At 51.6% G+C, this 13,652-nt stretch overlaps 1 protein-coding gene across 1 annotated transcript in view; it reads left to right on the forward strand.

Moving 5' to 3' along the window:
* The window catches only part of SIN3B (SIN3 transcription regulator family member B), a 34,547-nt gene extending 24,655 nt beyond the window's left edge, over window positions 1-9,892 (forward strand). The window contains exons 14-19 of the mRNA XM_077122004.1: window positions 352-521; window positions 7,762-7,935; window positions 8,227-8,319; window positions 8,970-9,064; window positions 9,185-9,389; window positions 9,623-9,892. Of these exons, the coding sequence (XP_076978119.1) occupies window positions 352-521; window positions 7,762-7,935; window positions 8,227-8,319; window positions 8,970-9,064; window positions 9,185-9,389; window positions 9,623-9,853 (968 nt within the window). The 3' untranslated portion in view covers window positions 9,854-9,892. The remainder of the gene's footprint in view (window positions 1-351; window positions 522-7,761; window positions 7,936-8,226; window positions 8,320-8,969; window positions 9,065-9,184; window positions 9,390-9,622) is intronic.
* The last annotated feature ends 3,760 nt before the right edge of the window (window positions 9,893-13,652 follow it).

A 13,652-nucleotide genomic window follows, 5' to 3' on the forward strand; every position in this document is an offset into this window, starting at 1 on the left:
GGTGGCGGGTCCGCAGGCCGCGGCCCGGGCCCAGTTGCAGGGTCTGGGCACATTTCCCTGGGGGGCTGGGCAGGGGGCAGGGCCGGCCGGAGCTGGCGGTGGGCCCCAAGCCTGCAGGCGGTGGGTGGGAGGTCCCGGAACTGAGCTGGCTCCTCGGGGCCCTCTTCCTGCCCGCGGCTGCGGCTTCCCCCCCCACCCCCAGCCTTTCCCCCAGCCTTCCCCCACCCCGGCCTTTCCCCTGCCTTTCCCTCACCTTCCCCCCACCCCAGGGCTGCTCGGGAGGGGGCAGCCTGTCCTGGCAGCCGCCTGCGCTGAGGGCTGGTCCCGCGGGCTCACGTCCGCCCCCCGTAGGCGAGGTGGAGCTGGAGGAGTACTACCCGGCCTTCCTGGACATGGTGCGCAGCCTGCTCGAGGGCAGCGTGGACCCCACGCAGTACGAGGACACCCTGCGTGAGATGTTCACCATCCACGCCTACATCGGCTTCACCATGGACAAGCTGGTGCAGAACATCGCGCGCCAGGTGCGTGGGCGGGGCCTGGTGGGGGCGGGGCCCCATGGGGCAGGGCTAGGTGGTGGGGCACAGTATGGTGAATGGGCGGGGCCCGTGGGTGGGGCCTGGTGGAGGGGCGGGGCTGTGGGGCGGCTTCTCCTATCCTGCAGTCCAGCTTAGTGGGCCTTTTTTCTCTTGAGCTAAAATTCACACAACACAAAATTAACCACTTAAAAATGAGCGGTTCAGGGGCATTCAATATATTCACAATATGGTACAACCTCCACCTCTATCTAAAGTTCCAGAACATTCTCACCAGCCCCAGAGGAGACCTGTCTGTTCTAGTCTTTAGCTGCTCAAACAAAAACCATGACACGGCTGGGCATAAGCAGTGGCACACGGTTTTGTTCTTGGCATATGGTTTTAAGGCTGGGAGACAGTACCTATCAGGCTGGTGCCGTCTCCCTGAAGACCGTGGTGTCCTGGGGCGGCTGCTGGGACCCCTCGTCCTGGGCTTCTCAGTCACGTGAACAGGCATGTGGCAGCATCTCCTGGTCTCCCCCTTCTCTTCTGGGTTCCTCTCAAGTTCAGCTTCAGGCAGCTCCCTCCGGCTTTCTCTCTCCTTTTGAGAGGGACTCTTGTAAAGGACTTCTCTTGTGAAGTACTCCAGCAGTAGAATTGAGTCCCATCCACGGTGAGCTGTGCCACCCCTTAACTGAAGTCGCTTCATCCAAAGGCCCTTCTCACAGCAGGTCACACCCGCAGGCAGGCATGAGGTTTAAGGACACATCTTCCTGGGGTGCACACAGCTCCAGGGCGCACACCTCCCCACTAGCAGGCACTGCTCACCCCCAAGCCCTGGCAACCCCTCATCGCCCTTGTGTCTCCACAGGTTTGCTTCTTGTGGGCGTTTCCTATAAACAGAACCATATGACACGGCCTTCTATCTGCTCCTGCACTCTGTACAGTGTCTTTGCAGTGTACCCACGCTACAGCATGTGCCAGCATCCCTTTCCTTTTTGTGTCTGAGTCCCGCTGCTGGGCTGCTGGGTATGGTGCTGGTCTAGTTTGCTAGCTGCCAGAATGTAATATACCAGAAACAGAATGGCTTTTAAAAAGGGGAATTTAATAAGTTGCTAGTTTGCAGTTCTAAGGCTGAGAAAATGCCCCAGTTTAAACAACTCTATAGAAATGTCCAATTTAAGGTATCCAGGGAAAGATACCTTAATTCAAGAAGGCCGATGCAATGCAGGGTTTCTCTCTCAAGTGGAAGGGCACATGGCGAACACAGCGTTTCTCTCTCATCTGGAAAGGCACATGGTGAACACGGTCAGGGTTCCTCTCTCAACTGAAGGGCACATGGTAGACCCGGCATCATCTGCTAGCTTTTTTCCTGGCTTCCTGTTTCATGAAGCTCCCCAGGAGGCATTTTCCTTCTTCATTTCCAAAGGTTGCTGGCTGATGGGCTCTGCTTCTCGTGGCTGTGTTGTTCTGCCCTGCTCTCTCTGAATCTCATTCTCCAAAACGTTTCCTCTTTTATAGGACTCCAGAAACTTATCAAGACCCACCCAAATGGGTGGAGATATGTCTTCACCTAATCCAGTTTAACAACCACTCTTGATCAAATCACATCTCCAGGGAGATGATCTGATTATAGTTGCAAACATACAGTATTGAATAGGGATTATTCTGCCTTTACGAAATGGAATTTTAATTAAAACATGGCTTTTCTAGGGGACGTACATCCTTTCAGACCTGCACAGGTGCCTTCTGTCTCCACCCGTACCGAGGGACGCTGGTGGTTCTGCCGTTGTGAATAACGCTGCCGGGGACATTGGTGGACTAATGTGTGCTGTACACAACAGGCCATTTTTGTTTTGAAAAGAGAAGTTGTAGGTTTATAAAACTTTCTTGAGGGATAATTGGACAACACGATACAAACTTTAACCCACTTCTCCAAGGGAGGTTGGGGGGTGGCCACAGAGCAGTTATAGACATGAAAAGCTGATCCCAGTTGAGTGTCGGCCAGAGGAAGTCTGCAGATTAGGATAAGGAGCAGAGCCTGTGTACATGGGGCATGGGTCCAGCTCGTGCCCCGGGTGCCTGCCCACCTGGCTCCCCTTTCGTCACTGATGATGCCACCTGCCTGATTAGGTCATTGCCCTTGACTTGTGTTCTCTGATTACCCCAGAAGGCAGAGAGGATGCTGGGGAGAAAACAACACCATTTCTCTCCTACCCCAATACAGCCTCTGAGGCATACTGGGAAAAGCCATTTCTTCCCTCTTTTTGAAAACCTGTGGAAGTGAAACACACAGAATACGGATTTTCACAAACCAGACCCACCCATGCAGCCAAGCCCAGAAGCCCGTCCTGCCCCCCAGTCCCACCCTACCGTGGACGCCCACTGCCCTGACTCCTGATACCCTCAGCGAGCTTTCCTGGTTTTGTGCAGTGCCCTCGCGGGAGCCTGCAGTATGCTGGGCACATCCATGAGCCTCACTCTGATGGTCCTTTCCTGTGCAGGCCTGGGAGGGATGGCCATTGCCATCTGGGTGCTGCCCAGTTTGGGCTGATAGAAGCAGCACTGCCTGGGCAGGTTTCTGGGAAGTACTCCCAGCAGCAGGCCGGTGTGGCCTGGGCTCAGGGCTGGCTGTCTTCCTTATTTCCCATCATTGTGCGTCGTGCTGTCGCATTTCATCAGGAAGAGGCCGAGGCCCCCGGCTTGTGTGCGGGGCCTGATTCACACCACCTCAGTCAGACCCCAGGGCCCCAGCAAAGAAGGAGTTAAAACGTGTTTGTAGTTGTGCCTTTAGGGAAAAGTAACCCTGTGTTTCCTTCAGTGTGTTCTGTGTGTTTCACGTGCACAGGCAGGGTTTGCTTGTGTGGTTTGGGTTGGGTAGGGTTATATTAAGTTTGGTTGGGTTGGGTTAGTTTAGAGGCGGTTGGATTATGATGGGTTGGGTGGTTCAGTTTGTGATGGGTTAAGTTGAATTGAGTTGGGTTGGGTAGGTTGCGTTGCATTGGTTGGGTCGGGTTTGTTTAGGTTATGTTAAGTTTTTTGTTTTGTTTTTACTTTTTTTATTGTATGGTATAACAAATATACAAAGCAAAGAAATAAAAAAGCAATAGTTTTCAAAGCTGTCTTCAAAAAGTGGTAACAGGATGGATCCCAGAATTTGTCATGGGCTACCATACGATCCTCTCATATTTTTCCTTCTAGCTGCTCCAGGATATAGGAGGCTGGAGGGCTTAAATACTTTTTTATCATCACAACCGACTTTTTTTTTCCTTCTTTTTTTTGTGAACAATAACATATATACAAAAAAGCTATACATTTTCAAGCACAGCACCACAGTTAGTTGTAGAACATATTTCAGACTTTGACATGGGTTACAGTTTCACAATTTTAGGTTTTACTTCTAGCTGCTCTAAAATACTAGAGACTAAAAGAGATATCACTTTAATGATTCAGCATTCATGTTCATTTGTTAAGTCCTATCATCTATGTATAATTCCACCATCACCTTTGGTCTTTCTGCACCTCTCTTTGGGGTTGTTTGGGCTATGGCCATTCTAAATCTTTCATATTGGAAGGGTCTGTCACTAATATGGGGTAGGGAGATGGAACTATATGATGTTCTGGAGAGGCTGGGCTAGGTTTCAGGACTTATCTGGACCAGAGACCCATCTGGAGGTTGCAGGTTTCTGGAAAGTTACTCTAGTGCCTAGAACCCTTGTGGAGTCTTATATAATGCCCTAGGTGTTCTTTAGGATTGGCTGGAATGGTCCTGGTTGGGGTTGGCAGGTTATGACAGGTAGCAAGTTCTACCTAAAGCTTGCATAAGAGCAACCCCCAGAGTAGCCTTTCAACTCTATTTGAACTCTCTCTGCCACTGATACTTTATTAAATACACTTCTCTTCCCCCTTTTGGTCAGGATGGAATTGTTGATCCCACGGTACCAGGTCTGGATTCATCCCTGGGAATCATCTCCCATGTAGCCAGGGAGACTTTCATGTCCCACGTAGGGGGGAGGGCAATGATTTCACTTGTAGAGTTGGGCTTAGAGAGACTGAGGCCACATCTGAGCAGCAACAGAGGTCCTCCAGAAGTAACTCTTAGGCATTCCTATAGGTAGTCTAAGCTTCTCCGCTACCTACATAAGCTTCACAAGAGTGAGCCTCGTGACCGAGGGCATGGCCTATTGATTTGGGTGTCCCTAAAGTTTGACGCAGTATCAGGGGATTCCCTGATGGTAAGGTTTAATAGTTCCATAGTCTTTCTCCCCTCCCTCAGGGGACTTTAGCCAATACTTTCTGATTATCTGGTTAATATACTCCAGATGTTTCCAGGCCTTACAATAATCTATGCAGGATTAAAGGACCTCTTTCTCATTCTGTGCTCTTTGTGTTTCAGTTGTTCAAATGAGCTGTACAGATAGGTTGAATTAGATTACGCGCTACAGAAAATTTCAGTTTCAGATCAGATAAACCTTTCTTCCATTGGTTTCAAAGAGTGTGCGGTTCTAAAACATAGACCCTTGTCTTCCTTACCCCTGTGTTCTGAATTACTTTAACCCCAACCTGTTCAGCTTCATTCTTATCTCTAAATATCGGATTATATATATAAAACAGCCTCTCAAAATCCAGAAATAATAATCACCCCTCTGGACTTAATGTGTCTGCTCTAAAAGCTTGCAGTCTAGGCCCCTGTTTTCTAAAGGTGACCATACTGTTGTTGTTCTTTTGTTTCTGGTTTATTTTGTCTCACCAAATGTCCCACATGTTCATTCACATCATTGCATGCCTCACAACGTTGGTCCTTTTTGTAGCAGCACAACCTTCATCCATAAGGCTTCATTCATCGTTTGCCAGTCTACTTCCCAGTCAGTGCATCCTTCACCCACCTGCATTCGCCAGGCATCATGTAGCGGGCCCCGAGTCTACTGTCCATCAACATTCTCTATTTTAGCTAATTTCATTGTTCCCAAGAGACAGAAAAACAATAAACACGCCCTCACCAAATAGGAAATCTAAACCTCCTCTTAACTCGTCCCCTCCCCCCGTTATTTACCTCTGCTGTTGCTGTGGTAGTGCTGATGGTTTCCTTCTGAACTCATAGCATGCAATAGCAGTTTTTCCCCTGTACCCTGGACTTAAAAACTCTTTATACAAGAATTGTATCTTTGAAGTAATTCTTATAAGAACTCATTCATATTTGAGTCAGTGGAACATGTAGGTCTATACAACCCCATTCAATCTTGTTCATCTTCAATATATTATTACCTCTAGAGCTACTAGAGAATCATTTTCGTGCCTGTCTGTTCCCTCACATTGGAGTTCAACCTCATTAGCTAACGGTTTACCCATCTCTAGCTTCTGTGTGTCTCTAAGTCCCCTGTATTCTATAAGTCTCTGATTATACCTTTATACTGGTTATAAAAGTGGAATCATATAGTATCTGTCCTTTTGTGTCCAGCTAATTTCGCTCAGCATTATGTCCTCAAGGCTCATCCATCTTGCCATGTGCTTCGGGACGTCATTTTGTCTCACTGCTGCAGAATATTCCATCGCATGTATATACCACATTTTGTTGACCCACTCGTCTGTTGATGGGCATTTAGTTTGTTTCCATCTTTTGGTGATTGTGAATAATGCTGCTATGAATATCGGTGTGTAAATGTCTGTTTGTGTTGTTGCTTTTAGCTCTGCTGGGTATATACCAAATAGTGCTATTGCTGGGTCACAGGGTGGCTCGATATTTAGTTTCCTAAGGAACTGCCAAACAGCTTTCCATAGTAGCTGCACCATTCCCACCAGCAGTGCATACATGTCCCTGTTTCTCCACATCCTCACCAACATTTATAGTTTCCTGATTGCTTAATAACAGCCATTCTTATAGGAGTGAGGTGGTATTTCATTGTAGTCTTGATGTTCATTTCATTTCCCTTATAGCCAGTGAAAATGAGCATCTCTTCATATACTTTTGAGCCATCTATATTTGCTCTTCAGAAAAATGCCTATTCATATCTTCAGCCCATTTTATAATTGGATTGTTTATTCTTTTGTTGTTGAGTTGTATGATTTCTTTATATATATACAGGAAGTCAAACCTTTGATATGTGATTTCCAAATATTTTCTCCCATTGAGTTGGCCGCCTCTTCGCCTTTTTGACAGAGTCTTTTGAGGTGCAGAAGTATTTGATTTTGAGGAGTTCCCATTTAGCTATGTTTAATTTTGTTGCTTGTGCTTTGGGTATAAAGTTTAGGAAGCTACCTCCTATTACTAGGTCTTGGAGATAGATGTTTCCCTACATTTTCTTATAGAAGCTTTTTGGTGCTAGTTCTTATATTTAGGTGTTTGATCTACTTTGAATTAATTTTTGTGTAGGGTCTAAGATAGGGGTCTTCTTTCATTCTCTTGACTATTGATATCCAGTTTTTCCATGCCCAATTATTGAAAAGACTATTTTGTCCCAATTCAGAGGATTTGGGGGGCCTTGTCAAAAGTCAGTTGACCATTACATTAGATTTTAATTGGGTTGATTCAGGTTGGGTTTGGTTGATTTAGGTTGAGTTGGATTGGATTGGGTTGGTTGGGTTAGTTTGGGTTGGATTGGATTGGAAGGATTAGGTTAGTTTGGGTTGGGTTTAAGTTAGGTTTGAGTTGATTGGTTCAGATTGGGTTGGGTTGGTTTAGATTGAGTTTGATTAGTTTAGATTAGGTTTCAGTTGGGTTGGTTGGCTTCAGTGGGAATGGATTGGTTGGGGTTGGTTTAGGTTGAGTTGAGTTGGGTTGGGTTAAATTGGGTTAGTTTGGGTTGGATTGGTTTAAGTTAGGTTTGAATTGGGTTGGTTGGATTAGGTCAGATTGGATCAGGTTGGTTGGTTTGGGTTGGTTTAGGTTGAGTTGAGTTGGGTTGGTTGGGTTGGACTGATTGGGATGGATTGGTTTAGATTAGGTTAGGTTTAAATTGGTTTGGTTCAGGTTGGGTTGGATTGGTTCAGTTTGGGCTATTTTAGGTTAAGTTGAATTGGTTGGTTGGGTTGGGTTTGATTGGATGGGTTGGGTTGGCTTACTTTGGCTTGGGTTGATTTGGGCTGATTTGCAAATAGCACTGAATTCGCCTTGTGTAGCCTGTTTGGGATCATGACCTTTATCCTCAGGTCAGAGACTTTTCTGGCATGAGGTGTCCTGGCCTCTGCTGCCTTTCTCTGGGCAGGTTGGGCTGGGCTGGGTGGGCACCCATCCTCCTCCCCCTCCCCCCAGCTGCACCACCTCGTGAGCGACGACGTCTGTCTGAAGGTGGTGGAGCTCTACCTGAGTGAGAAGCAACGCGGGGCTGCTGGTGGGAACCTGGCCTCCCGTTGTGTGCGTGCCGCCAGGGAGACAAGCTACCAGTGGAAGGCGGAGCGGTGCATGGCTGATGAGAACTGCTTCAAGGTGAGAGGGCGGCCACGGTATGGGGACTGGGGGCATGGGGATGGAGAGGAGCCACTCGGGGAAGGCCATGCAGTCATGATAGACCACAGTCCTCAGGCCCTGCGGTCAGACCTGGCCTGGACCTGTGCCAAGAGCCAGCATGTGCCTCAAGAAGCACCCCCGGGGTGGGATTTGGGGTCCCGGGCAAGGGGGTGGGCCGGTGGGCCTGGGTTCTCACCAACGGCAAAGCTGGCTCCGGATGACTGTGCCGGCAAAGTCTGTGCCTGTGGCCTCAGGCTGTTTGTCCCCCAGGTGATGTTCCTGCAGCGCAAGGGCCAGGTGATCATGACCATCGAGCTCCTGGACACGGAGGAGGCCCAGGCGGAGGACCCCGTGGAGGTCCAGGTCAGTCTGCAGCACCTGCTCTCCAGGGGGCTGTCCCCTGCACCCTGCTCTGCATGGGAGGCCCCATCTCCTGCACCCTGCTCTCCTCCCTGTGGGTCCCGACCCCTGCACCCCATTCTCCCTGTGGGGCGCCAACCCCCTGTACCCCGTTCTTGTGGGGCACTGCCCCGTTCCCCACTCTCCTTCCTTTGAGGTCCCCACCCTTGCACCCCATTCTCCTCCTTGTGCGGCACCACCCCCTGCACCCCACCCCTTCCTGTGGGGCCCCCTCCCCATGCACTCCCCTCTCCTTCCTGTGAGGCCTCCTCCCTTGCACCCCGTTCTCTTCTCTGTGGGCCCCACCCCCTGCACCTCTCCCTCCACTTGTCCCAGTGCTCTCTGAGACCAGAGTGTGTGAACTTGCCTTGTGACCAGGGGAGGGTGGTTTACAGCACCCCCTGCAGCTCTGCGGGAACCCGGTGCTGTGCCCTGGCCTCCCTCCCCCAGGTCCTCTGTGTGGTGTGATCTCCTGCCCCAGCTGCGTCTGGGCTGTGTCCTCAGCAGGCACTGTCCACTTTGGGGCCACAATCCTGGGAGGGCCTGAGCCCTGCCCCGTGCCGCTGGGGGGATGCGTGGCCGGGCCCGGGGCTCACGGTGTGTTCTGCCCCCAGCACCTGGCTGACTACGTGGAGCAGTACGTGGGCACCGAGGGGGTGCCAAGCCCCCCAACCGAGGGCTTCCTCCTTAAGCCGGTGTTTCTGCAGAGGTGAGAAGGGCCTGCCCGGCGCAGGGTGCTGGGAGGGGCTGCCGGTGGGCGTCCCGGGCCAGGGCAGGGGCCGGGCATCTGCGATACCCGAGCACCCCTGTAGCTGCACCTCCCCCCCAGGAACCTCAAGAAGTTCCGCAGGTGGCAGTGCGAGCAGGTGCGGGCGCTGCGGGGTGAGGCCCGGGGCTCCTGGAAGCGGCTGGTGGGGGTGGAGAGCGCCTGCAACGTGGACTGCCGCTTCAAGCTCGGCTCCCACAAGATGGTGTTCATCGTCAACTCCGAGGACTACATGTACCGCCGCGGCACGCTCGGCCGCGCCAAGCAGGTGTTGCCCCGCCCACCCCCGGTCCCGCCCGCCCCAGGTCCTGCCCGCCCTAGGCCCCGCCCATCACTGACTCTGCTCACCTCAGGCCCCGCCCACTCCCTGTCCTGCCCGCCCTAGGCCCCACCCTGGCTCCCGCGCCCTGGGTCTTGCCCACCACTGACCCCGCCCGCCCCAGGTCCTGCCCACCCCAGGTCCCACCCACCCCGCGCTGGCCCTGACACGCCTCCCCACAGGTGCAGCCCCTGGTGCTGCTGCGCCATCACCGGCACTTTGAGGCTTGGCACGGCCGCTGGCTGGAGGAGCACGTGAGTGGGGAAGCTGCCGGCCTGGTGCAGGACTGGCTGATGGGCGAGGAGGATGAGGACATGGTGCCCTGCCAGACGCGCTGCGAGACCGCGCACGTGCACGGCTTCCCCGTGACCCGCTACCGCGTGCAGTACAGCCGCCGGCCTGCCTCGCCCTGACCCCATCTCGCTCCGGGGCCCGCCTCGCCCTGACCCCTGACCCCTGACCCCTTGGCCCGCCTCGCCTGTGTTCTGCCCGCCGCACTCTGACCACTGCCGGGCCTCAGGGGCCAGGGGTGCCGACCGCACACGTTCTCGCGTGAGTTCAGGGGCAGCGGCCGCAGGCCTCCATGCCGCCCGCCCCGCGCTCACCTGCTCCGCTCTCTGTAGGCAGCCCTGGCAGGGCCAGGGAGGGGTGTCGGCGCAGCAGCCGGGGGCCCAGGAGGAGAGTTGTGCTCCCTGAGGCTGCGTCCCCAGGTCGGCCAAACCCTGGACAGTGGGGACGGGTCATGCGGGAGGTACTTGGGAGGCGGTCAGCGGTCAGGAGGGCCGGTCTTGGGGGGGCCTGTGCCAGGCACAAGGCATCTACCAGCTGTCAGATGCTTCCCAAACTGGCGGAGCTTGGGCAACTCGGCGACTCTGAAAGGAGAGCAGCTGCTGGGGCAGGTGGATTCTCCGTCCCGGGAGTGGCCGCACTCGGCGGTCTCCCAGCAGCTGGCCTGCCGGGACGCTCGACTCACTTAGGAGATGCCTAAGCACACGGGTGGCCGCTGGGTTCCAGCGCGTGTTTGGGAAGGGTCGTGCTCCACAGGTGTGCGCAGTCCTCAGTCCTCCCGGTGGCAGCGGCCTCGCGCAGCCCAGCCCCTCGGCTTTTTGGGGAAGAGCGTTCTCCTGGACTCCGCCGCCCGCCCCAGCAGCCGCTCCATGCAACCGCCTCGGAGGAGGAGCGCAGCCATCGGCCCACCTGGGACCCCGCGAGGGCTGAGGTGGCCGGCCTGTGGGACATCCATGGCTTTCTGTGCCAAGAACCCAGGGCTGGGGGCCAGCTCTGTAAACTTGTTGCTCACTGAGATCCCCTGGCCCGGCCCCTGGCGCGAAGGGACCTGGAGCAGCCCCCGCAGGCAGGTGGGCCCCAAGAGCGCCTCTGCTCCTCTGCTGGGGCTGCGACCCCGGCTCCCAGCCCTCTCCTGCAGCCAAGCTGTGCCAGATCACGGTTTCCAGAAGTTTCCTGTGGAACTCAAAATGCCTTTGATTCTGGCCCGCGGACCCCACCCAGGGTCTCGGCGCCGCGTCCACTTGCCAACAGGCCGTCCCGTCGCGTGGCCGCCTGCATGCTTCCCAGGCGCCGCCCTCGCAGGGCCGTCGTGCGGGGCTGTCCTTCCCCTGCAGCTGTTTGAATGTAGTCTTTCCTTTTTTATTTATTTGCACATTAAAGTTAAAAATTAAATATTGATGCAAACCAGGAGGGTCTGTCCGTCATTTCTGCGGGGGAGCCCAGGGGACAGCACTTCCTGGCCAGACCCATGAGGCTGTGCCCTGGGGCAGCGCCCTGGCGGGGACAGCTGGGAGGCTGCCGAGGCAGGGCGCCCGCCCACCAAGTGAACATCCGGTGGGGTTTATGCCTTACTTTAAATCAAACACCATATTTGTTAGGTAATTAAAAGAGTCAGGAAGGCAGCTAGATATACAAGAATGAAATTCTTACCTAATCATTTCGTGGTTGCCTTGCATAATATTATTCCTTTTTGTTTTATTTTTATTTTTTAACCTTTGTTCCCATATCATGTAATCCATCCAAAGCATACAATCAATGGCTTTTGGTATAATCACATAATTATGCATTCACCACCAGAGTCGATATGAGAACTTCCCATTTCTCAAAAAAAAAAAAAAAAAAAATCCCATGTCTCTTACAGCTCCTGTTGTTATTGACGCTTAGCTTTGGTGCAGCACCTTGGTGACGACTGATGACAGAATGTTACACTGTCACTGTTAAGTATAGTCCCTACTTTGCCATTTACCGCCCCCCATTGCTAACACCTTGTAACAACAGCGTACATCTGTTCCAGTTCATCTAAGAACTTTCTTACATTTGTACAGTTAACTGCCATCATTGTCCACTCCAGGTTTCACTAAATTAGATCCTGGAGCTTTTATCCTCAGGTGGCACCCACGGCCCTGAACTTCCCTTTTCGACCACACTCATCCTCGGCGTCGCCAGGTGCCCCTGGAGGAGTGCGTGGCCGCACGGCAGTGGGCTGCTCTCCACTTCTGAGCGTTCACAGCCTTATTAAACCCTCCTTACAGGTGAGGCACCATCTGCCCATCCTCTGCCCGCTGTCTCCTGGTAAAGCTGTGCTCTAGATTTTAACTCCCAGGCAGTGTTTGTCTGGCTTCATTCACTCAACACCGTGTCTTCGAGGTTCGCCCATGCTGTCACCTGTCAGGACTTCGAGCTGAGTAATAATCCGCTGTGTGTATAGGCCACATTTTGTTCATCCATTCATCCGTCGGTGACACTTGGGCTGTTTCCATCTATTGGCAACGGTGAATGACGCCACTATAAAATCGGATAGATAGAAATACTAGTGGTCAATGAGAGGGAGGGGTAAGGGATAGGGTATGGATGAGTTTTTTCTTTTTATTTCTTTTTCTGGAAGTGATGCAAATGTTCTAAAAAATGATCATGGTGAGGAATACACAACTATGTGATGACACTGGGAGCCATTGCTGTGCGTCCTGTAGGGAATGTGTGTGTGTTAGGAATGTAGGCGTCTACTTCCCTACCTTCAGTTCTTCCAAGCACGTGCCTGGTAGGGACTGCTGGGCCGGTTGACAGCTGTGCACTGAGCTTCCCAGGGAGTGGCCTCGCTGCCCCGTTCTCCACTCCCTCCGGCGGTGGGGAAGTGCACCTCTCCGCAGCCTCTCAGCACTGAAGTGTTGTTGTTTTTGTTTTTCTGATAGTGGCTATTCTGGGAGGTGTGAAATTGTATCTCACTGTGGTTTTGATTTGCATTTCTCTATTGGCTAGTGAAGCTGAGTGTCTTATCATGTCCTTTTTACCTATTTGTATCTCCTCTTCAGACAAGTGTCCATCCATGTCTTCTGCCCAGTCTTAAATTGGGCTGTTTGTCCCTTTATTGTCGAGTTGTCTGATCTCTTTATATATTCTAGATATTAAACCCTTATCAGATACGCGGTTTTCAAATGTTTTCTCCCATTGAGTTGGCTGCCTTTTTACTTTTTTGATAAAGTGCTTTGAAGCATACAAGTATTCAATTTTGAGGCGGTCCTAGTTATCCTTTCTTTCATTGCCTGTGCTTTGGGTGTAAGATCTAGGAAACCACCTCCTACCACAAGATCTTAATTTTTAAAAATAGTCTTATTGACAGATCTTCTCACACACACAGTCCATACATGGCGTACAACCAGTGGCTCACAATATCACACGGTTGTGTGTTCATCACCATCATTTATTAGAACGTTTGTATCACTCCAGAAAAAGAAATGAAAACAAAAAAGAAAACTCATCCATCCCTTACCCCTTACCCCTCCCGCTCATTGACCACTAGGATTTCTTTTTTTATTTTTTTTTTAAATGGCAAATTGTGACTATTTATTGGGCTTGTCTATTTTTTTTTTTTTTTTTTTTTTTTTTTGCGTGGGCAGGCATCGGGAATTGAACCCAGGTCTCCGGCATGGCAGGCGAGAACTCTGCCTGCTGAGCCATCGTGGCCTGCCTGGATTTCATTTTTTTAAACCTAATATGTTCATGCTCATTAATGTGTCCTGTGTTACATGTATCCTGCCATTTCAATGTGATTGTCTCCTTTCTCCTTCTTTAAAATATTATTTTTTTGAAATTTGTAATTTCAAAAAATTTGTAGGTACGTTCTCATTTTTTAAAAATTTTTATTGATAAAGTAATGTACAAGCACTTACATTCTTAACATGCAAACATTCCATACATGGTGTACAA

Source organism: Tamandua tetradactyla, chromosome 11 (assembly GCF_023851605.1).
Source record: "Tamandua tetradactyla isolate mTamTet1 chromosome 11, mTamTet1.pri, whole genome shotgun sequence".
In the NCBI taxonomy this organism is placed as follows: Eukaryota; Metazoa; Chordata; class Mammalia; order Pilosa; family Myrmecophagidae; genus Tamandua; species Tamandua tetradactyla.